We start from the raw sequence: 27500 nt of genomic DNA on the forward strand, positions 1-27500 counted from the left end.
GTGAGATAATCGGTTACTTTCCTCTCTCTCTCTCTCTCTCTCTCTCTCTCTCTCTCACTTTATATTTCCTTTCCTCTCCTTCTCTTCAAATTCATATTTTGTTCTTCTTCCTTTTATTATTTTCATCTCAATTTCTTTTCCTTCCCTCTCCTTTCCTTTCCTTTCCTTTCTTTTCCTTTCCTTTCCTATCCCGTTCCAATCTCTTCTCTTTCATTTCCTATCCTATCCTGTTCCTCTCATTTCTTTCCCTTCCTTTTTGCTTGTATCTTCCTTTTCATATCCTTTCATTCCTTTCTCTTCCTTTTCATTTTCTTCCCGTTTTTCTCTTCTTTGATACCTCCTTCCTTTCAGTTTCATTACCGAACCGAAACAAATTAACCGAAATATATTGCAAACTAACCGCACCACATTGTAAATATCAAGAATGCAATATACGTATCTTACCTAACGCGCCATGCTCATCTGACCTTACCTGACCTTAATTAACCCCGGCGCAGGTAGGAAACAAAAAGAATAACAAAAACACGGCATGCAAAGGGAACGGAAAATAGTTACTGTGACATGTTGGAACGTGTTATTGAATTTGATTTTTGATTTTAGTAACATTGTTAACATTTCGACATTTTGGAAGCTATTACGAACAAACATACATACATACACAGACTTTCCCTCTCTCTCTCTCTCTCTCTCTCTCTCTCTCTCTCTCTCTCTCTCTCTCTCTCTCTCTCTCACACACACACACACACACACACACACACACGCACACGTACACACACACACACACACACAGAGGCATATGCAAAGGCCACAGACAGATCCCCAAACTAAGGAATCTAAGAAGCAAAACGGGAATACCAGAGAAAGGAAAAGATACTGGAGGTTCAAATACTCGAGTTATTTTGGGGAACTGGTGAACGGGAATAGCTGGAATGCATGGAATACGTGTGACTGCATTCCCGGGGCGTTCCAAGCAAAGAATTCAGCCCAGGTAAGGGAAGGCATGGCAGGTGAGTTACTTATGGGCCGTGGGGAAAAAAAATTGTGACAGGTGTAAGATCGATTGTGTGTGTTTTTCTTTGCTTTTGTTTGTTTGTTTGTTTGTGTGTGTGTGTGTGTGTGTGTGTGTGTGTGTGTGTGTGTGTGTGTGTGTGTGTGTGTGTGTGTGTGTGTGTGAGTGTTTAATAGAGATGTGTGTTTAGCTTGTTTGATATTTATTGTGTTTTATTTGAGTTTTATGAATGGAGAATGTGTTTGCAATTACGTGTGTGTGTGTGTGTGTGTGTGTGTGTGTGTGTGTGTGTATGGGTGTAGGTAGACAGGTAGATAAGGAGAGAGGAAATAAAAGAGAGGGGGAAGGGAAGAGAGATAAGGAGAGGGTCGATAAAATCATCAGAAAAAAAGGCATAAATGGAAGGGTTGTGACAACGGGGAAACGCGCACGCGTGAGAGAGAGAGAGAGAGAGAGAGAGAGAGAGAGAGAGAGAGAGAGAGAGAGAGAGAGAGACGACTGCACCAAACAATAAAAAAAACATAACACAGATAGATAAAACTCACACACACACACACACACACAAAGACGGCAAAAACACGCACATCAAACGGACAAATAAACAAACGCAGCTTCAAAGTGACTGACAGAAGAAAACAACAATATATAAACACCACCACCACCACCACCACTACTACTACTACTACTACTACTACTACTACTACTACTATTACTACTACCATCATCACAAGTAACAGCCTCTTGTATTTTCTTTTCACCATCCCTTCCTTTTTCTTTCTTTTTCTTTTCTTTTCTCTTTTCTTTAATTTCTATCCCATTCCCTTTCGTTCTTTTCCTTTCCATTTATTTTTTTCCCTCTTGTCTTTTTACTTTACTACTTTTCTTTTCCATTTTCTTCCCTTCCCTTCTTCTTTCCTTTTCCATCTCACTTTTCTCTCTCTTTCCCTTCCTATCTTTCTACCTTTCTCTTCATGTAATTTTCCTTTCCTCTTCCTTAGCTATCAGTGTAACTACTACTACTACTACTACTACTACTACTACTACTACTTCTACTACTACTACTACTAAGTGTAATGATATTCAATAAAAACAGAGAAAAGAGAAGAAAGGGAGGAAAGAAAATGGGAAGAGAGTAGGATAATGTATAATATGAACGATTGAATGAAAAAAAAAAGTCTTCGGTCTTTCATTTTCAGAGGTATAGGAGAAAAAAGGAGAAAAAAAGAAAGCAAAGAAAAAAATAAGTAAAAAAAAGAAAAAAAAAGAAACGTTAGTATAATATGGTTGTTCTCACTACTACTACTACTACTACTACTACTACTACTACTACTACCACCAACAACAACACTAGAAAAACATAATATAAGTCCCTCGAAAGGCAATATCGTACGCCTGAATAATAAAATATCGTATACCTGTTGTTTTGTTGACAGACCCGCGCGCACACACACCTGACCAAACAAACAACACACAAACAACAACAACAACAACAACAACATCGACAACAACAAGAGACAGAAATAATGACGAGAAAAGAAAATGGGAATGAAATGAGAACGAAAAAGAATGAAAAGACAGGAAGGAATTAAGAAAAGGTAAAAATAAAAGAAAAAACACAAACCAGGAAAATAATAAAACAATAAAAAAACAAAAATGATGTTGAAATAAATAAAAGAAAATTGGGAATAACACGAAACAGGAAAAAGGACGAATACACACAAAAAACAAAAAAAAGATGAAAACAATGACAACGAGAACAGCAACATTAACAACAATAACAATAACAACAACAACAGCAAGACCAAGAAAAAAATAACAAGGATAAAAAAATAGTTAAAAAGAAAAGTTATGGATTCGTTTCAATATTTTTTTTCTCTGTTCTAATGCGCTTTCGAGAGATATATATATATATATATATATATATATATATATATATATATATATATATATATATATATATATTTCCTTCTTTCTCGATACATTTTCTTCTCGTTTTCTTTTTATTAGTTATTCCCTATTTTTTTCTTTCAACATGATTTTCCTGTTTTTTGGTTTTATTATTTTCCTGGCTTGTTTTTTTTTCTTTCTTTTATTTTTACCTTTTCTTAATTCCTTCCTTCCTGTTTTTTTTCATTCCTTTTCGTTATCATTTCATTCCCATTTTCTTTTCTCATCATTATTTCTGTTTCTGTTTTATTTTCCATATTTCTTTTTTCTTCCTTTATTTTTTTTATCTTTTCATATTTTCCTTTTTCTCTTCTTTATCTTTATCAATTTATTACCGTTTTCCTTTTCCCTTCATTATTTTCCTGGATTTGTTTTGCTCTTTTCATTCTTTTCCTTTATCACTTTCCCCATTTTCCTTTTTCCTCCAAGACTATTTTCCTGGAATTTCTTTTGCCCTATTTTCACGTTTACGATTTTTTTCCTTTTTTTCCTTATTTTCATTTTTTTCCTTTATCACTTTATTCCCATTTTTCCCTCCAACATTATTTTCCTGGATTTTCTTTTGGCCTTATTTTCACGCTTGCGGTTTTTTCCTTCATTTTCATTATTTTTACTCTTTTCATTCTTTTCCTTAATCACTTTATCCCAATTTTCCTTTTCCTTCCAACATTATTTTCGTGTATTTTTTTGCTCTATTTTCACGTTTGAGTTTTTTCCTCCTTTTTTCTTATTTCCTCTCTTTTCATTCTTTTCCCTTATTACTTTTCCAACACTATTTTCCTGGATTCTCTTTGCCTTATTTTCCTCCTTTTTCCTTATTTTCCTTCCTTTTCATTGTTTTCCTTTATTACTTTTCCCATTTTCCTTTTCCTCCCAACATTATTTTCCTGTTTTTGTTTTTGCTCCATTTTCACGTTTTTGCATTTTTTCTTCCTTTTCATTTTGCATATAAAAGAAGAAAAAAAAAAGATGAAAGACCTCACATCGCTTGGATCGACTCTCTCTCTCTCTCTCTCTCTCTCTCTCTCTCTCTCTCTCTCTCACGCTACTTTTGTTTGTATTCGGAATGTGATTGAGAGAGAGAGAGAGAGAGAAATCAATTAGCATAGGTTTATGTCGTTTTAGATTCACGTCAATGCGATTAATTGAATATGTCCTACGGCCTCTCTCTCTCTCTGTGTCTGTCTGTCTGTCTCTCTGTCTGTCTGTCTGTCTCTCTCTCTCTCTCTCTCTCTCTCTCTCTCTCTCTCTCTCTCTCTCTCTCTCTCTGTCGCATAAGGACAAATCAATACACATTTTCTTTATATTTTAAGAGAAAACGGGCGGCGGTTGTGCACTTTGAAGGCAGACTCCTCAGTGTTTACGAGGCCCTTACGAGGAGAGGCTGTTTGTTGTGTTGGGGAGGAAAGTAGAGAGGGAGAGAGAGTTTTTCTTCCTCCTCCTCTTCCTCCATTCTCTGTATTTCTCTCTGTCTGTCTGTCTTTGTCATTCTTTCCTTCTTTCCCTTTTCAATTTTCTCGCTCTTACCCTCCTCGTTTTTCCTTCGTTTTTACTCCTTCGTTTACTCCTTTTTAGTCCTATTCATCCTTTTCCTTTCCTCGTTTTTCCTTCGTTTTTACTCCTTCGTTTACTCCTTTTAACTCTTATCCATCCTTTTCATTTCCTCGTTTTTTCCTTCGTTTTTACTCTTTCGTTTACTCCTTTTTACTCTTACCCATTCTTTTCCTTTCCTTTCCCTCTTCTTTCTCCTCTCCATTCCTATTTTTTTCTTCTCTCAATTTCCTTTTGTTTTCCCTTTTCCTTCTTCTTTCTTCTCTCCATTCCTATTTTTTTCTTCCCTCTCAATTTCCCTTTGTGTTTTCCCTTTTCCTTCTTCTTTTTTCTCTCCATTCCTTTTTTTCTTCCCTCTCAATTCCCTTCTGTGTTTTTCCCTTTTTCCTTTTCTTTCTCCTCTCCATTCCTATTTTTTTTCTTCCCTCTCAATTTCCTTCTGTGTTTTTTCCCTTTTCCCTCTTCTTAAATCTTTACTCTTGCCCTTCTTTTCTTCCCTTCATTTCCCTTTCTCACTCTCTTTTCCCTTTTACTTTCCTTTTTTTTCTTTTCTAATCTCCTCTTCCATGTTTCCTTCTTCTTTTCACTTCTCTTCGTACTTATTTTCCCTTCCTTTTCCTTTTCCATTCACTTTCATTTCCCTCATTTCCCTTTCTGCACCTTCTTTTTTTCCTTTTCCTTCCCTTCCTTTCCTTTTCCTTTCCTCCTTCTCCCCTTCTCTCCCTCTTCCTTCTCTTCCTTTTCCTCCTCCTCTTCCTTCTTCTCTTGCACATAAGGAGAAGTGATTTAAAGAGATAATTTAGGGAGTTTTGCACATTCCCGAATTCTCCATTAATTCTGCTCTAATGGTAGGCTGGCGTCCATTAGTAGAGGGGGGAGAGGAAGAGGAGGAGGAGGAGGAGGAGGGGTAGAGGGAGGGAAGTGCAGTGGACGAGAAATGAGGGCGATGTTAGATTTTCAGAAGTGGAGGGAGGGAGGGAAAGAAGAGGAAGGGAGAGTAAAGAGAGTAGGAAAAGAGAGGGAGAGAAGGAGGAGGAGGAGGAGGAAGGGAGAGGAAGGAAAGGAGGAAAAATGTGTTTGATGTTAGTTTCCAAAGTGGAGGATGGAAGGGAGGGAAGGAAGAGGAAGGGAGAGTAGAAGATAGGAGGAAGAGAGGGAGGGAAGGATAAAATGAAGAAAGTGCGGAGGAGGAAAAAAAAAGAAGATTGATGTTAGAATTTGAAAAGTGGAGGAAAGAAAGGGGAAGGAAGGAAAGGGAGGGAAAGGAAGAGGAAGGAATAGAAGAGGCAATAAAGAGAAGGGAGAGAAAGAAAAAGGGGGAAGAAAGAGAAGAGGCAATGAAGGAAGGGAAGGGAGGGAGAGAAATGGGAAGGAAGATGAGGTAGAGAAGGAAGGAAATGGAGAGAAAAGGGGAAGGGAGAGAGGAAGGGAGAAGGAAGAGGAAGGGTTAAAAGGGAGAAAGGGAGGGTAGAAGCGAATAAAAATAAGAGGAAAAGAGAGAAGAGTTGAAAAGGGGGAGGGAAGGGAGGGTAGGAAAGAATGAGAAGAGAGGAATAGAAGAAGTTATAGAAGAAGGGAAGCAAGGGCGGGAAGGGAAAGTTAGGGAAGGGAGGGAAAGAAGAGGGAAGGAAAGAGAGGGGTAGAAAAGGAAGAGAAGGGAGGGAAAGGGGGAAGGAAAGAGAGGGATAGAGAAGGAAGGGAATGGAGAGAAAAGGGGAAGAGAGATAGGAAGGGAGAAGGAAGAGGAAGGGTTAAAAGGGAGAAAGGGAGGGTAAAAGCGAATGAAAATAGGAGGTAAAGAGAGAGAAGAGTTGAAAAGGGGAGGGAAGGGAGGGTAGGAAAGAATGAGAAGAGAGGAATAGAAGAAGTTATAGAAGAAGGGAAGCAAGGGCGGGAAGGGAAAGTTAGGGAAGGGAGGGAAAGAAGAGGGAAGGGAAAGTTAGGGAAGGGAGGGAAAGAAGAGGGAAGGGAAACAAGGAAAACGGAGGCAAGCAGGAAATATAAAAGTCCTCCCTCTCTCCATTTACCTCAATTATGCACTGATTACAGGTAAAGAGGCCGAAGCTTACCTTTAAATGCCTTTGTTTGTCCCAGGTAATGGGAGGTGAGTGGGGAGGAGGGGGGGGAAGGGAGGGAAGGGAGGGGAAAGAAAGAGAATGGGGGGAGTGGGAGAAGAGGGAGGAAGGGAAAAGGAAAGGAAGAAGAGCAAGTAAGTTAAAGAAAGGGAAAGGAAAGGACGGGAAAGTAAAATGAAGGGAAGGTGAAGGGAAAGGAAGGGAAGGAAAGGGAGGGAGGGAAATGGAAAGGGGAAAAGGAAGGGAAGGAAGAGGGGAAAGGAAGGGGAGGGGAAGTGAAATAAAGGTAGGGGAATGAAAAGGAAGGGAGGAAAAAGAAAAAGGAGGGGAAGGGGAAGGGAAGGAGGGGGGGAAGTAATGGGAGGGGAAAGGAAAGGATTGGGAGGGGAAAGGAAAGGCAAGGAGGGAAAGGAGAGGGAGGGAGGAAAAAGGAAAAGAAGGGGAAGGGAAGGGAAGGAAGGGGGAAACGGAAAGGGGAGGGGAAGGGAAATAGGAGGGGAAAGGAGAGGAATGGGAGGGAAAGGAAAGGGAGGGGAAAGGAAAGGAAAGGGAGGGAGGGAAAGGGAAAGAAAAGGGAAAACGAGAGGCAGGGGAAAGGAAAAGGAGGGAAATAAAAGGAAAGGGAGGCGAAAGGGAAAGAGAAGAGGAAAAGAAAATAAGAAAACGGAAGAGGAAAAGAAGGGAGGAAAATAAATGGGGAAGGAATATAAAGAAGGAAAAAAGGATTAAGAGGAAAAGAGGAAGGGAAGAGGAAGGTGTCAACAGAGAAAAAGAGGAAAAGGAAGAAAAGGAAGACAAAATGAAGAAAATAGGAGAGGAGTAAGAGTAGGAGAGAAAAAAAGAAGGAAGAAGAAGGAAAAGGAAGGGATAAAAAGAGGGAAGGAAAATAAAGGAAAGGATGAAAAAGAAGGAAAGAGGAAAGAAAGAAAGTAAGGAAGTAAAGGAAGGGAAGAGGAAGGGAAAGTGAAGAGAGGAGGAAGTAAGGTCATGGGAGGAGGAGGAGGAGGAGGAGGAGGAGGAGGAGGAGGAGGAGGAGGAAGAGGAGGAGGAAGGCAAGCAAAGTGGAGGTTATATTTCATGGCCCATAAACGAGAGAGAGAGAGAGAGAGAGCAAGGTCATTTGGTCCTAATTAATTGACAGGTGTGTTTTCCTCTCTCTCTCTCTCTCTCTCACCTGTCTCGCTAATTACAAGTGATCTAATTAAACTTTCCTAATTATAATTCACCTTCAGATTATTGCTAAGTGGACGACGTGCTCTGATTTCTTCCTCATTATCTTATTTTCCTTTTTCCTTTTTATCCTTTTCTTAACTTTTCCTTCTTTCTTTTTTTCATTTTTTTTCAAAGTTTCCTTCTTTTCTTTTAATTATCCTTCTTTCCTTTTTTTTTCATTTTATCCTTTCTTTTTATTTTTTTGTGGTTTCTTTCATTTCTTTTCATTCTGCCTTCTTTCTTCCTTTTCTTACTTCCTCCATTTTTCTCTATCTTTCTTTCATCCTCTCGTTTTCATTTCTTTCGTAAAACTTTTTTTTTCCTCTTTCTCTTTCATTTGCATATTTCCTTCTTTATTTCTTCTTTCGCTTCCTTCCTTCCTTCCTACACACACACACACACACACACACACACACACACACACACTTTCTATTATTGCACACCTCCGTTTTCACTTTCCTTTGTTGCTTCGCCTCGGGTCTCGCTGCTACGGCCCTCTAAATGGTCCCTTCATCAAGGTGTCCCAATATCCAGGTGAGCAATAAACTGATTGGGCCTCGTGAGCAGGTGAGCGGAGGAGGAGGAGGAGGAGGAGGAGGAGGAGGGAGGAAAAAAAAAGGAAAAAGAGAAGAGAAAACGAGAGAACAGGAGGATGGAGAGGTTGAAGAAGTAAAAGAGGGAAGGGAAGGATGAGAAAGAAGGAAAGAGGAGAGAAAGGAAGGGCAAAAGGAGGGAGAGGAGGGAGGGAAAAAAAGAGGAAAAAGAGAAGAGAAAACGAGAGAACAGGAGGATGGAGAGGTTGAAGAAGTAAAAGGAAGGGGTGAATAGAGGGAAGGAAAGGATGAGAAAGAAGGAAAGAGGAGAGAAAGGAAGGGAAAAAAGGAGGGAGAGGAGAAAGAAGGAAAAGACAAGGGTAGAGAGAAGGAAAATAGAGAAAGGAAGTAAAGAAAGACAGGGAAATAAAAGTGGATTTAAAAGAAAGTAAGGAAAAGGAAGAGGGAAAAGATGAAGAGAAAAATAGGTGAAAAATGAAGGAAAGAAGGAAGTAAGGAATAGGAAAGCAGAGAAAAGGAGGAAGAGGAGAAGGGAAGAAAGAGAGGAATAGGAGATAAAATGAGGAAAGGAAAGTATGAAAAAAGAAAGGAGTAGAAAAAAGGAGAAGAGAAGGAGGAGAAAAAGAAAGAGGAAACAGAAGGGAGATAAGGAAAAGGAGGAAAGAAAAAAGGGAACGAAAGAAGATGGAAGGGAAGAAAGAATGTTGAGAAAATAGGAAAAAAACAACAAAGAAAAGGAGAAAGAGAAGGAGAGAAGAAAGAAACGAAGCAAGGAGATAAGAGAAAGCAAGAATAAATGGAGAAAGGAGGATAAAAAAAGGAGAAAACAGTAACGATAAGTAGAGAAAAGGAGGAAGAGAAGGAGGGAAGAAAGGGAGGAAGAGGAGGGAAGTTCTGAATAGGTGTTAATAACCAACCTGCAGAATACCTTTGAGCCTCAGGTGAGAAGGGATTGAATGCCCTATTGTTACCTGTTCCTCCCTCTCTCTCTCTCTCTCTCTCTCTCTCTCTCTCTCTCTCTCGGGGGGTCAACTTCCTGGAGCCTTTCAAAATCCTTCACTTTCTTCTTTTCCTTGAGATGATCCTTGTGTGTGTGTGTGTGTGTGTGTGTGTGTGTGTGTGTGAATCATTGGAGCAGAGGGATGAATAGAGAGAGAGAGAGAGAGAGAGAGAGAGAGAGAGAGAGAGAGAGAGAGAGAGAGAGAGAGAGAGAGAGAGAGAGAGAACGTAAATTCATCGTAAACAACACAACTTTACGAGGCACTAAAATGTTTTCCTTTGCTTCGTAAACGCTTCTTTTTTTTTTTTACTTTTTTTTCTTTTCATTTTCTTTTCTCATTCCTCTTTGTTCCCTTCATCCCTTTCACTTTCCTTCCTTCCTTCCTTCCTTTCTTCCTTCTATCCTTTCTTTCTTTCTTTTTTCCTTTTCATTTTTTCCTTCCATCATTTCTTTCTTTTTCTTCTATCCATTTCTTCATTCTTCTTTCCTTCCAGCTTTTCTTTTCTCCACTTTCTCCCATCTCTCTTATTTCTTTCTTCTTTGCTTTATTCTTTTTGCTTCTTCTTTCACTTCCCTTCATTCCTTCATTCCTCTACTCTTCCACTCTTTCTTTCGTGTCTTCTGTACTTCCTTGCTTTATTCCTTCCTTCTCTCTTCCTTCTTTCTTCATTTTCTCCATTTCTTTCCACATTTGATGCTTCCTTCATTCTTTCTTCCTTGTTTTCCTTTCTTCCTTCTTTCTCCTTCCTTCCTTCTCTTCTACATTCCTCCTACTTCTTTCCTTTTTTCTCTTATTTCCATTTTTATTTCTTCATTCTTTCTCTTTTGCATTCCTCCTTCTTCCTTCCTTCTTTTCTCTTATTTCCATTTTCCTTTCTTCCTTCTTTCTCCTTCCTTCCTTCCTTCTCTTCTTCATTCCTCCTACTTCTTTCCTTCTTTCCTCTTCCTTCCATTCTTTCCTTCCTTCTTTTTCCACTTTATCCTCTAATTCCTCCTTCCCTTACATTTTCCTTCCTCCTTTCCTTCTCTACCTCACCTGTATGCTACCTGTATAAAAGTTCTCTAAATTACCCGTATCACCTTCACTTCCCCCATAAAATTACCCACAAAAACCAACCTGTAATCTACCCATTTACCTCCATTTTTACCTGGGACACGAGACATGATTTACCTGGCCATAAAGTTTAGAGAATTACACCTGCTAATTAGAATCTGGACTACGCCACTTTACTTTCTCCTTTTTTATTTCTTTTTTTTATGTCGTAAGTGGTGATGTGGTCTTTTGGTTTTGTAATTTATTTTGTGTGGTTTCTTTTGTTTGAATATTTTTTTGTATTTCATTTTGTATTTTTTTTTTAACCAATGAATTCACTCGTTGTATAGCTATGTTTGTTTCGCTTTTTTTTTCTTCATATACAACGTTATCGTATATTTGTTTCCTAAATCTCTCTATTCTTGTTTTCTCTGTTGGACTTCAAGCAACCGTTTTTCTTCCATATATATATTTGCTTCGATTTTCCAACCTGTAGCATCTTCTGTCATTAATTGCATGTGTGTTTATCCTTTTTCTTACAGTCGCACTAAATTATAAGCTTTTCTTACTAATATGGTCATTATTTTTATCATTATCATCACTACTACTACTACTACTACTACTACTACCGCTACTACTTTCTCTCCTACATTCCTACTTTTCCTCTCCCTTCTATTCCTTCCTTCCATTCGTCTATCATACTATCCTTCCTTCTTTTTTATTCCTGCCTTCATTTTTTTCTCTCCCTTCCATTCCTTCCTTCCATTCGTCCATCGTACTCTCCTTCCTACCTTTCTTTTCCTTTCCCTTCTATTCTTTCCTTCCATTCGTCCATCGTACTCTCCTTCCTTCCTTTCTTTTCCTTTCCCTTCTATTCCTTCCTTCCATTCGCCCATCGTACTCTCCTTCCTTCCTTTCTCCTCCTTTCCCTTCTATTCCTTCCTTCCATTCGTCCATCGCACAATCCTTCCTTCATTTCTACTTCTACTTCTGGTTTTCTGCTTTATATTTATCACAACATTTCCGTCTACCTAGGAACTTTCACTCACATTACCTGCCCGAAAGCCTCCCTTAATTACACCTGTTTATCACGTGGGAAAAAGTTACCTGCATTTATTTACCTGAGGAACAACTATTTGCGGAAACAACACCAGCGCGTCGATGTGTGTGCGTGTGTGTGTGTGTGTGTGTGTGTGTGTGTGTGTGTGTGTGTGAATTAGTGGCAAAGTTCGGGAATAAATTTGTTTGTTGTGCATTCGTTGATGAAATTCCCGGGCATATTCGGTTCGGGTTTCATTTCCGAATTGTTTTTATTTGTGTTTATCTAATTGCTTTTTTTGGGGGGATCCGATTCCACGGCTGGCGTCATCATTATTTGTGTATTAACTTGTGAATCTGCTTTAGGAATTAATCTGTATTGAAAACTGATGGACGAATTATTATTTTTATTTACGTCTATATCCATTTTTTTTTTCAGATCAATCGCATGTCTGTTAAAACTATTCAACAAACACTCTCTCTCTCTCTCTCTCTCTCTCTCTCTCTCTCTCTCTCTCTCTCTCTCTCTCTCTCTCTCTCTCTCTCTCTTATTGGTACATTAACTTTTATGAGTGTTTCGGAATCAATCTATCTACTTTATTTCCCCTCAGAATAACTGCAATTTTTTTTTACAGCAAGGAAGGCAGTTCAAGGGCAAAATAACACACACACACACACACACACACACACACACACACACACACACACACACACACACAATGCCGTCGAAACAACACACACACACACACACACACACACACACACACACACACACACACACACACACACACACACACACACACACACACACACACACTGCCGTCGAGACAACACACACACACACACACACACACACACACACACACACACACACACACACACACACACACACACACACACACACACACACACACACACACACACACACACACACAAAAGAAAACGATACATCACAAGAGAGGTCAATTTCGGGTGGCCTCCTTCTCCTCCTCCTCCTCCTCCTCCCATGACCTTACTTCCTCCTCTCTTCCCTTTCCCTTCCTCTTCCTCTTCCTCTCCCCTTCCTTACTTCCTTTCTCTCCACCTTTCCTTCTTTCTCATCCTTTCCTTTTTTTCCTTTCCTCTTTTTATCCTAATACTCTCCACCTGGATGAATAAGTCTGGACATTATTTGACCTTCTCTACGACCTTTTTTTTTTACTAAAGTTGTATGTTCTCTGGAATGTGACGAAAGCGAGAACAATGAATAAGCTGCTTTTTTTTTTTTTTTTTTTTTTTAGTTGGTAACACCCGAGAATTTTTAGTTGGTAACACCCGACATTTCTCAATACGACAGAGTTTGTAATTCTGCCTGAAAATACAGAAATTTCATCACCAAATCTAACAATGCATTATATATAAACTCAGACAAACTTACTGTGAATATAATGTTTAATGTATTCGCCTTTAACACAGAATCCAATGCTCTTTCAAGTTTGTTTATCAATCCACATTAAAAAAAAGGCATTAAGTATATAAACCAAATCAATTAATCTGTTCACCTAATATCACCTGAAATAACAGCAACAGGTAGAAGTAATATAAAAGTAAAACCAAGTGAACAACAGGTAAAATAAAACAGGTGAAAGTAATAATGAGTTCACCTGTACTTAGTCAAATTATATCACCTAATTAGAGAATGCATTATATATTAGCTCAGACAAACTTCCTGTGAATATAATCAATGTTCAATGTAATCGCCTTCAACACAGAATCCAACACTCTCTCAAGTCTGTTTATCATCCCAACTTAAAATGCATAAAAAAGGAGAGAAAATGAGCTAGGAAAAATGCATATAAAAAGGTAGGAAAAATGGTAGGAGAAAAAAAAGGAAGGAGGAAAAAGAAAGGTAGGAGAAATGCATAAAAAAGGAGGAGAAAAAAAGGTAGGAGAGAAAAACGAAGGAGAAAAAAAGGAGATAAAAGGTAAGAGAAAAGGTAGAAGAAAAGGTAGGAGAAAAAAAGGTAGGAGAAATGAATGAAAAAAGGAGAAAATATTGGAGAAAAAAAAGGAAGTGAAGGAGGAAACGAAGGAGTGAAGGAGAACATGAGAAAAAAAAAGGAGAACAGAAAAGGAAGAAGAATACATAAAAAAAAACATGGAAAATATGTGAACTAATTAACCTGTTCAATAAATACATAAATAAATAAAAAAAGATAAATGATATATGAACTCCTTAATTAACCTGTACAATAAATAAAATAAATATAAACCACAAAAAATACATCACCTCATTAACCTGCTCAATTATTACCTGGGAAAAAACCACAGGTGAATGCAATATTTAAAGTCTTCACCTGTAAGACTTTGAATATTATCTACAATTAACAAAGTATTAATGTGTGAGAGGTACATTGAGGGACACGTGCAATCCATTAACTAATTATTTATCAAGTGTTTGTAATGTTTAATGAGTCATTTTACCCACAAATTAGTTTCAAAGAGTATCAGTGTGTCAGACAAATGGAGTTAGTGGCTAATTACATCGACGAGTTGTTTTGTTTTATTATTTTATTATTTCATATTATTTTTCTTCTCTCGTTCCCTCCATCGTCTTTTTTTCATTCTTTTCTTCTTGCTTCATTCACTTGCGGTTATTTTTATGTCTTTTTTTCTATTGTTATTTTTTTTTTATACTTTCATATTTTTTTCTTCTCTCGTTCCCTCCATCGTCTTTTTTTCATTCTTTTCTTCTTGCTTCTTTCATTTGCGGTTATTTTTATGTCTTTTTTTCTATTGTTATTTTTTTTTATACTTTCATATTTTTTTCTTCTCTCGTTCCATCCATCGTCTTTTTTTTCATTCTTTTCTTCTTGCTTCTTTCATTTGCGGGTCTTTTTCTCATGTCTTTCTTTCTTCTATCCTTTAATCTTTTCTTCCTTCCTTCTTTTCGTTTCTTTCTTGCTTCATTCCTTCTTTCTCCGCTACACTTGTTCTCTTTTCTATTTCGGCTTTCTTCTTCCATCTCTCCTTTCATCCATTGTCTTTTTTTCATTCTTTTTTCATTCATTTTTTCTTGCTTCTTTCACTTGCGGGTCTTTTTATGTCTTTCTTTCTACTATCCTTTAATCTTTCCTTCCTTCCTTCCTTCTTTTTGTTTCTTTCTTGCTTCATTCCTTCTTTCACCGGTATGCTTTTCTTTTCTATTCCGACATTTCCTTTTCTTCACTTTTCGCAACTTTTCATTTTCCCAAGTCTTTTCATTCTCTTCTTTTTCACTTTCATTCTTCTTCTTTTGCTTTCCCTTCCTTTTCATTTTTTCCCTCTCGTTTCCTTCACCCACGAATCAAGTCGCAAAAGTATTCGGGTGAGAGAGATACATTAAGAGGCAAATTCCATCGACTAATTATATTCACAAAGTTTGGGTTAAAGAAATTTCCTGAGAATATAATGTTTAATGTCTTTTCAACTGCATCATTTAATCGAATATTCTCTCTGACCTGCTTCTTATAGCGAATCAAAAGTGTATTAACTGAATAACTTTGCATATCATGAATTACTTTAAATGAAGCTAAAGGAGTGAGTATTAGTAAATGGATTCAGCTTTAACTTATTCAAATACTTTTCCCTTCATTGATTTCTTCCCTTTTTCTTTATTTCTTCGTTTTTTTATGCTTATCTTTCTTCGTCTTTCAATCCGTTCTTTCTTACTTTCTATTTTTTTCTTCTTCCTTCTTTCCTCCCTTCCTTTCTTCCGTGTTTCTCTCCATCCACTCCTCCCTTCCTTCTTTCCTCCCTCCGTCCTTTCTTCTTTAATTCTTTCATTTCTTTCTATTATTTTCTTCTTCCTTCTTTCATTCCCTTTCTTCCTAAATCTGAGCCTTCCTTTCTTCCTTCCGTTATCTCTCCATCCAATCCTCCCTTCCTTCCTTCCTCCCTCCCTCCCTCCAATCCTTTCCAATCCGTTCTTTCTTCTTTCCTTCTTTCATTTCCTCCTATTTTTTTCTTCTTCCTTCTTTCGTTCCCTTCCTTCCTAAATCTGTACCTTCCTTTCTTCCTTTCGTTATCTCTCCATCCAATCCTCCCTTCCTTCCTCCCTCCCTCCCTCCAATCCTTTCCAATCCGTCCTTTCTCCTTTCCATCTCTCATTTCTTTCTATTATTTTCTTCTTCCTTCTTTCGTTCCCTTCCTTCCTAAATCTGTGTCTTCCTTTCTTCCTTCCGTTATCTCTCCATCCAATCCTCCCTTCCTGCCTTCCAATCCTTCCATACTTCATCCTTCCCTCCCTATCTCTCTCCGTTCCTGCCTCCCCCTTTACAATCCTTTCATTCTTCAGTCACCCCTCTTTTCCTCTCTTCCTCCCTCTATTCATTCCCTTCCACTTCCAATCCCTCCCTTTCTCCCTTCTTCCTCCTCCCCATCCATTCCTTCCTTCCTTCCTTCCTCCAATCCTCCTCCTCATCTTCCCTATTATCTCTCCCTTCTCATCATCCCCATCACTACAAATAAAAAGAAGTCCTCAGCGTGTCAAATAAAATAGGTATGGATTCGCTGTATACAAACTCCAACATTTCAAGGGATTATTTACCTGAGCAAGAAACGCACGAGTCACAGGTAGAAAGGTCATTAATTAATTACCTACTTTCCCTCCTACCTGGCGCCCCCTTAATTACCTACCAGGTGAATCCGCTCCCAGGTGCATCGCTTCGCCCCTTTCCTTCCATCTTATCGTCGATTTAGAGAAAGCTTCCTAATTAAAAGGTACGATAATTATGTTGATGAGGGGAGGGTGTAGAAGGTGTGTTCGTGTGTTCGTGTGTTCGTCTTTCTCTCTCTCTCTCTCTCTCTCTCTCTCTCTCTCTCTCTCTCTCTCTCTCTCTCTCTCTCTCTCTCTCTCTCTCTCTCTCTCTCTGTTTTCTTTTTCATTGTTTGGAAATTATTTTATCTTTCGTTTCCCTTTTTATTTTTTTCTCTCCACCCTTTCATAATCTCTCTCTCTCTCTCTCTCTCTCTCTCTCTCTCTCTCTCTCTCTCTCTCTCTCTCTCTCTCTCTCTCATAAATAGGCAAGTACCACACGTTATATCCATTACTTGATACATACATGCATACATACATAAATACATAAATACATACATACATACACACATACACACGAGAGCTATTCAGCCTCTCCTACACGCATACCAAGCAGGTCTATACACCATAAACTGTTTATTATCACACTAAAACGAAAACAGGGTGCTCTCTCTCTCTCTCTCTCTCTCTCTCTCTCTCTCTCTCTCTCTCTCTCTCTCTCTCTCTCTCTCTCTCTCTCTCTCTCTCTCTAACACGTTTCAGGGCAAATGTTTTAGTTTCTCTCACAGATTTTGACGAATTTCCATTTTTTAATCTTTCTCTAAATCCGAAATTCTCACTTTTTAATCTTTCAATCAAACCGTCTATCTCTGTACCTATTTTTCCGTCTCTGTATTCATTTACCAATTAGTTGTACGGTAACACACACACAGACATGAATACAATCACCCCATCACACACCCACAACCCCACGCACACCCACACAAACACACACACACACACACAATCACACAAACACAGGTGAAGTTTACAGGTACAAACAAACACAGAGGTAAAGGGAGAGGGGAAGGGAGGGAAGGAGGGATGGAGGGAAAAAGAGGGGGAGGGGGGAGGGGGGAGAGAGATCCACATAAGTACCCCCTGACACATTCCCACGGGTACAATTAACACAGGTAATAACACAGAGGTACCAATACACAAACAAGTTAATACACACAGGTAAACACTAACACAGGTATATATAAACAGGGAAACACGTATGATACAGGTACTTTGCCATCTCCTCTCCCCCCCCTTCATACTTGTAATACCCCCTTCCCCTCCCCCATAGAAATAACCTCCCCTTCCCCCTTCCTCTCCCTCCCCAGAAATAAGCTCCCCTTTCCCTTCCCCACCAGAAATAAACTCCCCTTCCCCTTGCCCTCCCCGCCAGAAATAACCTCCCCTTCCCCTCCCCCAACAGAAGTAAACTCCCTTTCCCCTCAACCCCCAGAAATAAACTCCCCCTTTTTCCTCCTCCACCCCCAAAAGATAAACTCCTCTTCCCCCTTCCTCCTTCCCCTCCCTCCAAAAATGAACTTCCCTTCCTCCTTCCCCCACAAGTAACTTCCCCTCCCCAGAAGCAGGTGTACTCACGTTTCTTGGTGGAGGCGGTGGCTGAGGCGGCCGAATCCGGGACATCCAGGTGGGAAATGTTTTCGTAGGAGCCAAAACACGGGACGGACTGGGAGTGGAGCAGGAGTCCCACGGGCCGAAACATCTCCGCTACAGGTGAGACAGCTTTGCACCTCCTCCCTCCCCCTCCTTCCTCTCCTCCACCTCCACCTCCAGGCCCTCCCCCCCCAAACACCCCTCTTCCTCTTCTTGCTCGGAGTACTCTTTCTTCTCCGCCTCTTCCTCCTCCGCATCTACCTCTTCCTAAGTCTTCTCTCTTGGTGGAGGAGGAGGTGGAGGAGGAGGAGGAGGGTGGTTCAGGCGAAGGTGGAGAGAGGTGGAGTTCGAGGTGGAGCTCTGGGAATGTCTGGGGTGTTTGGTCCCCTATCTTGTGTGTGTGTGTGTGTGTGTGTGTGTGTGTGTGTGTGTGTGAGTGAGTGTGAGTGTTCTTAATTCACTGTATAGTTTTCCTCTATAATGTTATCCTCTCTCTCTCTCTCTCTCTCTCTCTCTCTCTCTCTCTCTCTCTCTCTCTCTCTCTCTCTCTCTCTCTCTCTCTCTCTCTCTCTCTCTCTCTCTCTTCACTAGGGGCTCAAAACTCCCATCATCCTTTTTTTTTTTCTCTCTCTCTTCTCTCCACTGATTCACTACTTTCTGTTCCTCTTCCTTTTCCTCCTCCTCCTTTTCCTCTTTTCCTCCGAGCACAAAAGGGAATCAAGAGGAGGAAAATAACTTGTTCTTTCAAACGTTCCAAAAAAGATCAAAGTGACGGAGTGGGTTTAAATATCGAGCTGTTTTCTACTTGTTTTTCTCACCTGTGTTTTCTACCTGTCTGTTATCTACCTGTCTGTTATCTACCAGTCTGTTTTGTGGTGTTCCTGTTTTCACTTTTTGGGGCTCAGGTGAGTTTTCTTTCTATTCGTTTCTTTGTTTTCTTCTTTTCATGATTTATTTTTTGTTATTGTTTTATTTTTTTGTCACTGGTTTTTATTTTAATATTTTTTTACCTTTTGTTATTTTTTTCTGTCACTTTATTTTAACTTTTTCGTTTTCTATTTTTTTTTAATTTCAGGTATTTTTCGATTTTTTTCTTTTGTTTTTTCTTTTCTTTCACTTAATTATTCTGTATTTTTTAGGTAGTGTTATTTTATTTTCCTTTAGTTCACTTTTCCTTCTTTTTCCTTTTCTAGTTTTCTTTGTATCGTGATTTTTTTTTATTTCTGCTTTATTTAATTTTAACTTGATTTCTGTCTTTTTTTTAATATTTACTTTCTTATATATTTTTTCACCTTTTTCTTTCTTTCTTTCATTTAATTATTGTTTTCTCATTTTTTAATTTTTTTTTATTTATTTCTCTTCACATTTTATCACCTATCCTGTTGCTCACTCACTCCGTTCTCTCTCTCTTTCTCTCTTTCCTTCCTTTCCTTCCTTCCTTCCTTCCTTTCTTTCCAACACTTCCTTTCACATTCCTTTTCTTTGATCTCCTTTCCCTCTGATTTTTGAGATTCACAGTTTTCACACTTTTCCTTTAGTAGTTTTTTTCTTCTTTTTCTTTTCTTTTTTTCGGGGGGTTTTCAGCGGATCACAATTATTCTTTTTTTTCTCGTTTATTTATTTTCCTTTTCCATCTCTTCACATATTTTTTTCTTCTGTTTTGTGGGTTAAAAAATAAAGATAAAAAAGGTTAAAAACGAGATATAACAGAGAGAGAGAGAGAGAGAGAGAGGATAATACCGATGTAGGAGATAAAGGACCTGCCATGTCAGCTCTCTCTCTCTCTCTCTCTCTCTCTCTCTCTCTCTCTCTCTCTCTCTCTCTCTCTCTCTCTCTCTCTCTCTCTCTCAAACAAACAAGCTCCCCTCTTCTCACACTTCCAAAAGAGCACACAAAATCTCTCTCCCCCTCCCCCCTCCCCCCCTTTTTCCCTCCTTCCCTCCCTTCCCCTTTCCCTTTACCTCCCTTCTTTATTCTCTCCTTTCTTTAATCCCTTTTCCGCCTGTTCCCATTTATTAAACACGCCTTCTCTCTCTCTCTCTCTCTCTCTCTCTCTCTCTCTCTCTCTCTCTCTCTCTCTCTCTCTCTCTCTCTCTCTCTCTCTCTCTCTCTCTCTCTCTCCCATAGTTTCCTCTTCTCCCTTCCTCCTCCTCCTCTTCCTTCTCTTCTTTCCTCTCTATTCTCTATTCTTCTTTTAATGTTTTTTTTTGTGTGTGTGTTATCTTCATTTTCTTTATTTTCTCTTGTTTTCCCTTTCTTTTCCTCTTTTCCTTCCACACTATCTCTCTTTTCATTAATTTTCTTTCTATATTTATCTCATTCTCTCTCCCTTTCAACTTTCTTCTTTTCCCTTTCCGTCTCTTACCTCACTTTATACATCCCTTTCTCTTCCCTTCTTCCCTCCCTTTCCTTTTTCCTTCCCTTACCTTCTCCCTCCCCCAACACTCCCTGTCAATATATATCTTCCTCTCCATCTCCTTCCCTTACCTTTTCCTTCCCCATAAATCACTCTGCCTCTCCCACTTTCTCTCCCCTCTCCCCTCTTCTCTTTCTCTGCTCTCTCCTTCTCTTATCTTCCCTAGCTCTTGCCTCCCCAATCCCTTCTCTGCCTCTTCTTTCTCTCTCTCCCTTCCTTCATCACCCTTCTCTTTCTCTGACTTCTCCTCCTTTGCCTTCCTTTCTTAATTTTTCTTTCCTTATTTTATTCCTCCTTTCTCTTTTTACGTCGTTCAATCTTCCTTCTATCTCTATTCTTTATCATTCTTCCTCTTCCTCCTTCTTGTCCTTTCCTTCCTTCTTTACTCTTTTTTTTTTCCTTATCATTTTATTCATCGTTTCTCTTTCTCCATATTTCCCTTTTCCTGCTCTATGTCTCCTCCGATCTTCTTCTTCCTCTTCCTCCTCCTCCTCATTTTCTCCTTCTCTCACCTCTTCCTCTCTTCCTTACTTACTCATTCTTTCCTTATATTTATTCTTCCTTTCTCTTTATTTCCCCTTCTTCCTTCTCTTGCTATATTTCCTTAAACTCTCCCCCTCCTCCTCCTTCTCCTCCTCACCCCGTTTTCTTTGTACGCTGCGAAGGTAATCTCCTCCATTTCTTAAACCAAAGCACCGTTTTCTTTGTCTTTCCTTTTTCGAGGTGTTACTGAAGAGAAAAATCAATGGCGGTGCATTTTAAAGGTGAAACGCTCTCGCACCTCCCCTCGTACCTGTGCATGGCTAATTAGGTGTTGTTGTTGTTGTTATTGTTGTTGTAGTTACTGTTGTTGTTGTTGATGTTGTTGTTGTTCCTGCTGTTGTTGTTGTTGTTGTTGTTAGTGGTGGTGTTTTTCTTTTCCTCTTCTTCCTCTTCTCATCAACTCCCTCTCCTCTTCTCTCCCATTCTATACTCTTCTCTCTCTCTCTCTCTCTCTCTCTCTCTCTCTCTCTCTCTCTCTCTCTCTCTCTCTCTCCTTCCTTCACCACCTCTATCTCCTCTTCTCCCTTTCTCTTTTTCTCTCCCTGTTGTTGTTGTTGTTGTTGTTGTTGTTAGTGGAGGTTTTGTCTTTATATTTGTAGTGGTTAATGTATTCATATTATGCACAAAAAATAAATAAAATAAAATAAATGAAATAAAAGACAGACAGACAGGGAAATTCAGATGTTAGAGAAAATAAAATAAAAGGAAATAAGCAAAAAAGAAACAGAAGCATAGAGAAAAAACAGAAATAGAGATAATAGAGAAAATAAATAAAAGAAAAACAGAGAAACAGAGAAAAATACAGTTAAATAAGATACACAAAAATAGAAAGAAAAAAAGAAGAGAAAGAAAAAAAGAGGAAACAAAACCAAAATGAAAGAGAACTATCTCATGACACACACACACAAAAAAAAACCACTACCCCCCCACACACACACACAACCCCCCCACTACTCCCCTCCTCCCCCCCCCACACACACAACCCCCCCCTCCCCCCACACACACACACTTTCGTCTTCCGCTTCCCACATAACTCATTCCTTTCAACACATTTCGCCCACACAACACCTTCACATTTAAAAACGAGGCGCTAATGAATGCCAACACACTACCACCCGCTACTTAAAACATAATAAAACATCGCTTGCTAATCCTTTTTGTTTAATCTTGTGTGTGTTCAGAGTAAGGAGGAGGAGGAGGAGGAGGAGGAGGAGGAGGAGGAAGGAGAGGAGGACCGGAAGGGAGAGATAAGAAAGAGAAGGGAAGAGGGTAAGATAAGGAGAAAGGAGGAATGTTTTAAAATAGCTTCCCTTCCCTTTTTCTTCCCATTTATTTCGTGTTTTTTCTTTAGTTTTTTTTTTTTCCTCTTCTTCCCCCTTCCGTCCTTTTCCTTTCGGCGTGTTTGTTTGTTTGTTTTTCCTGTTTTTTTTCCGTTTTTTTGATTCGAGGTAAGGAGTAAACAGTCTCTCTCTCTCTCTCTCTCTCTCTCTCTCTCTCTCTCTCTCTCTCTCTCTCTCTCTCTTGGCAAACACGTTCCTCTTTTTTTTATGAAGACAAAAATACGTGCATGAACGGATAATGTGTGTGTGTGTGTGTGTGTGTGTGTGTGTGTGTGTGTGTGTGTGTGTGTGTGTGTATTTATGTAGATGTATGTATGTATGTATGTATGTATGGGTGGACGGATTTTAAAGTACATTAACCACAACACACACACACACACACACACACACACACACACACACACACACACACACACACGTTAAGAAAAGTTCGTCTTATCGGGGTCAAACTTCACCTCGCCTGTCTTAATAAGGGCGTGAAAGGAACCCATTAGCGAAGTTACGGAAGTTAAATAGCCAGGTGAAGGGGGAAAGAAAAAGGAAAAAAAGAAAATGAATAACAATAATGATACAAATTCTAATAATAATAATATGGAAATGATAATAAATGACAAAGAAAATGTATAGATTAAAAACATCGCTACGGAAGTTAAATAGACAAGTAAAGAAAGAAAAAAGAAAAAAGAAAATAAATAAATGTAAAATAAATAACAATGATTACTACTACTACCATTACTACTACTACTACTACTACTACTACTACTACTACTACTACTACTACTACTACTATTACTACTACTACTACTACTACTACTATTGAAATGATAATAAACGACAAAGAAAATATAGAGATGAAAACAGTTTAGTAAAGAAAATACAATGAAAATTTTGACCAAAGTAGAATAGGTAAATTCATTCTTGTTTTCTTATTTGTTTTCTTTTTCTTTTTCTTTCCTCGCTCTCCCTCTGTTTACAAATTCCAAACCATTTCCTCTATTTTCGTTTTCTTTTCTTTTCATTAATTTCCTTTTTTCCTTCTCACCTTACATTTTTCTCATTTTCTATCCAAAACCTTTCCCTCCATTTTCATTTTTCTTTTCATTAATTTTCCCCCTTTTTCTCTTCACTTTACATTTTTCCTCATTTCCTATCCCTTTTCCCATTTTCTCTCCCAGTCCACCGTTTTCTTCCATCCCTGTTTGAAGCTCCGAAGAAAGAAAACGGATATAATGGGTCGGCGGGGTATACTTAGCCAAATTTGTTTCTTTATGGTCGTCTTTCATGTAAGTTTTAATAAGGTTCATATTCGGAGGAGATACTGAAAATGGACAGAATAGAACGTTTCCTTTGAATATCTATCGCCCAAAAAATCCCTTCGCCAAGAAACACGACGCAATAATGAATGAAAACACCGTAAAACACACCACATAAAACGAAATAAAACAATGCTCGTAAATCATTGTTTTTGTATTGATAAAAAAATGCTTAAGTATTGAATTGCGGAAAGATAATTGTAGAAAAAATATAAACATAATATGTAAAGATGATAAATGGTTTGTAATGAGTTGTAAAAATAGATAGAAGAAAATATAATTGTAGAAAGAATATGTAAAATTAATAAATAAAACACTGCTTGTGAATCATAGTGTTTGTATTGATAAAAAAAGCTTGAGTATTGAATTATGAAAAGATTATTGTAGAAAAAATGTAGACAGAATATAAGGAAGATAAATGGATTGTAATGACTTGTAAAAATAGATACAAGAAAAAGTAACTGTAAAAAGAATATGTAAAATTAATAATAAATGTAAAGAGAATTATAAGAAATAGAAGAAAATATAATAATTGATAAAATACATAAAATTAATGTGTAATGAGAAAAAAATATTGTGAAAACGTACAAAGTTAAATTGATATAGAAGAAAAAGTTAACTGTAAATAGGACAGAAAAACTATAACATGTGTAAAAATAATCATATGAAAATAATGTGAAAAAGAAATATAGGAGAAAAAATATATTTGTAAAGAAAACTGCAAGCATATATATTTTTTTTACAAGAGAGGTGGCAGATGAAGGGACGACATAAAAGGTACAAAATAAGTAATAGAGAAAAAAATATTGAAGAAAACCCGAGACGAAAGAAGAGAAAGTAAAAGAGGCAACGTTTCCCATTTTCTATTTGTGAGGCGGAAGAAGCCGTGTCCTCTAAATAGCTGATGAGGGAGTCGGAGGGGGAACTTCGGATAAAAAAAGGAAAGAAAACAAACGTGGGATAAATAAAGAAAAAGGGAAATCTTGCAACTTAAGAGGGCGGAAAACTGAAGGAAAGAAAACGAATATGACGCAAAATAAAAATAAAATAAAAATGATGGTAGGAAGAATAGGAATAAAAGAAAAGAAAATGATACAGAGATAAATAAAGGGAATGTGATTGAAGTTTAAAGGATAGAAATGAGTAAAATAAATAAACAAAGATGATCAACAGGAAACAATGAAGGAGAACAGACTTTAAATGCGTTATAAATAATTAAAAATATATGAACGTGATAAAAAGGAAGATAAATAACAAAAAAAAGATGATTTGAGTTGCTTTTAGAGGCGGAAAACAGGAAGATAAATGGTTGGAAAAGAACTTAAAGATTGTGGAGAATTAAGAAAAAAGTTTGTAAGGAGGGAGAGAGAGAGAGAGGGGGGAGGCAAGAAAGTTAAATTGGTGAGTGAATGGAATACAAGACTATGTGAAAGGATGTTGAGAAAAAGAAATATTAAAAGAAAACTGCTGAAGACGAGAAAAATAGTTTGCAGGATAATGAAGGAGTTGAGACAAATAAAATGAGAAACAGGAAAGATTTAGTGAGAGGATGAAGAATTAATGCAAAAATATATATATCAACGAGACGAAAGCGAGTTATGAAAGTTACGATTGTGAGGAATAGAGGAGAGATTAAAAGAGAGTTTGTGAATAGAATTAAAAGGATGAAGCGGAAAGTGAAGGCTAAACTGTGGAGATGAGAAGTAAGACTGTGCGAAAAAGAGTATTGAAAAAAAGAGAAAGGAAACTTGTGATTTGAGAAACGAAGACAAGGAAATAGTTTACGTGACAAGAAAGAAATTAATGCAGGAATAAAATAAGAAATAGAAAAGACTTAGTAACAGGGAGAATAGTGAATGCAAAAAATAATGAGAAAAAGAGAAAGCAAACTTGTGATATGAGAAACGAAGACAGGAAGATAGTTTGCATGACAAGAAAGAAATTAATACAGGAATAAATTAAGAACTAGAAAAGACTTAGTGACAAGGAGAATAATGAATGCAAAAAAAAATATATATATCAGGGAGACGAAAACGAGTTACCAAATTTCATGATTGTGAGAAAAAAGTGATTAAAAGAAAGGTTATCAAAAGAAAGAAAGGAAGAAGGAAGAAGGAAGGAAAAAAATGACTTATTGCAGCTTGGAGGAAACGCGAGATAGTAAGAAAGAGTGATAAGCGAAGGAAAACTTGCTGATATGAGAAGTGAGGGAAGATAAGCAGTTTGGAGAATCATAAAGGAGTTAGAGCGGAAATTAAGGGAGAAATATCATACACTTAAAAGACAGGAAGGCGAAGGAATGCATGAATTTATAATCTGCCAGACAAAAGCGAATCGTGAGAAATAGATGAGACAAAAAGTGCGTTTGTCAAAAGAAAATAAATGAGGGAAATAAAACGAAAATTGAGTGGAAGAAAAGGTAATAAGAAAAAGAAGAGAAAATTGCTTCCCTTTCTCCTTCCTTTCTCTCACTTTCCTTTTCTTTTCCCTTCTTTTCCCCTCCCTTTTCTCTTTCAATGCTTCTCTTTTTTTCCTCTTTTCTTCTCTTTACTCTCTCTTTCTCCTCGCTTCTCTTCCCTTTCTCTCCCATTTCCTTATTTTCCCTTCCCTTTTCTCTTTCAATGCTTCTCTTTTTTTCCTCTATTCTTCTCTTTACTCTCTCTTTCTCCTCCCTTCTCTTCCCTTTCTCTCCCATTTCCTTCACTTTCCTTTCCTATTCCTTTCTTTTCCCCTCGCTTTTCTCTTTCAATAGTTTTCTTTTTCCTCTATTTTTTCCCGTAACTCTCTCTTTCTCCTCCTTTCCCTTCACTTTCTCTCCCATTTCCTTCACTTTCCTTTCCTATTCCCTTCTTTTCCCCTCGCTTTTCTCTTTCAATAGTTTTCTTTTTCCTCTTTTTTTCCCGTAACTCTCTCTTTCTCCTCCTTTCCCTTCACTTTCTCTCCCATTTCCTTCACTTTTCTTCCCTTTTCCTTCTTTTCCCCTCCCTTTTCTCTTTCAATACTTCTCTTTTTCCTCTTTTCTTCCCTTAACACTCTCTTTCTCCTCACTTCCCTTCCCTTTCTCTCTCATTTTCTTCACTTTCCTTCCCTATCCCCTTCTTTTCCCCTCCCTTTTCTCTCCCCTTACTTCTCCTTTTCCTCTCTTTCTTTCCCTTTCTCTCCTATCTCCTTCCCCTTTCCCTTCTTTTCGCATTCCTTTTCTCTCTCATTACTCCCCTTTCTCTCCCATTTCCTTCCCTTTTCCCTTCTTTTCCCCTCCCTTTTCTCTTCCAATACTTCCATTTCTCTCCCATTTCCTTATCTTTCCCTTCTTTTCCTCACTCCTTTCTCTTGCATTACTTCCCTTTTTCCTCTCTGATCTTCCCTTCACTCTCCCTCCTTTTCCTTCCCTTCCTGGATAATAAATAAGTTGAAAGCCAAATGATAGAGACATATAGAGGGACTTAGTGACAGGCAGAGGAAGGAGAGTAAAAATATATATATCTGGAAAGCGAAACCGATCAAGGAGGAGATTGGGAAGAGGGGATACAAGAAGGACGAGGAGAAAGTTTGTCAAAAGGAAGAAAGAGCGAGATGGGAGGTAAATAAAAGTTAAAGTGTAGAGTGAACGGAATACAAGACTGAATGAAGGGATAAAAGTATATAAGTGTATGTAAAATGTAAATAATGAGAAAGGAAAAACAAGAAAAGGAAAAACGGAGGAAGGAAGAAAAGAAGGGTAGGAAAGGAAGGATAGATAGGAGATAGGAGGTAAATAAAAGTTAAAGTGTGGATTGGACGAAATGCAAGACTGAATGAAGGGATAAATATATATAAGTTTAGGTATCCTTTCTTTCTAGTCTCCTTCTCTCCTTTTCATCTTGTCCTTTCTATATCTCCTTCCTTCTAGTCTCCTATCCTTGTGTTTTCTTAATGTGCTATCTTTGCCTTCCTATGTAAAATGTAAATAATGAGAAGGAAAAAAAGAAACAATAAGGGAGAACAGACTTTAAATGCGTTAAATAATGAAAATATGTGAATGTGATAAAAAAGGAAGATAAATAACAACAAAAGGATGATTTGAGTTGCTTTTAAAGGAAGGGAAAAAAAACCAGGGGTAGGAAAGGAAGGAAAAATATAAATGAGGATAAAAAGAGAGAATGGAAAGACAAAATGATGATAAAGTCAGAAATAATGGATAATAATGGATAATAAGAAACATATTGATTAAAAAAGAAAGATACTAAGAAAGAGAAAAAAATATGATAATGGTTAAACTAATAGA

At 37.9% G+C, this 27500-nt stretch overlaps 1 protein-coding gene across 4 annotated transcripts in view; it reads right to left on the reverse strand.

Annotated features, from left to right (window-relative positions):
- Positions 1-27500, reverse strand: part of LOC126985792 (uncharacterized) — a 330694-nt gene that overhangs the window by 264480 nt on the left and 38714 nt on the right. For all 4 annotated transcript variants that reach the window (XR_007739047.1, XR_007739046.1, XR_007739045.1 and 1 more), the window contains exon 2: positions 17610-19279. Coding sequence is in view for 1 of the 4 variants with exons in the window: in XM_050841180.1 (XP_050697137.1) it covers positions 17610-17733 (124 nt within the window). In the remaining 3 variants the exon portion in view is untranslated. The remainder of the gene's footprint in view (positions 1-17609; positions 19280-27500) is intronic.

Source organism: Eriocheir sinensis, chromosome 60 (assembly GCF_024679095.1).
Source record: "Eriocheir sinensis breed Jianghai 21 chromosome 60, ASM2467909v1, whole genome shotgun sequence".
Taxonomy (NCBI): Eukaryota; Metazoa; Arthropoda; class Malacostraca; order Decapoda; family Varunidae; genus Eriocheir; species Eriocheir sinensis.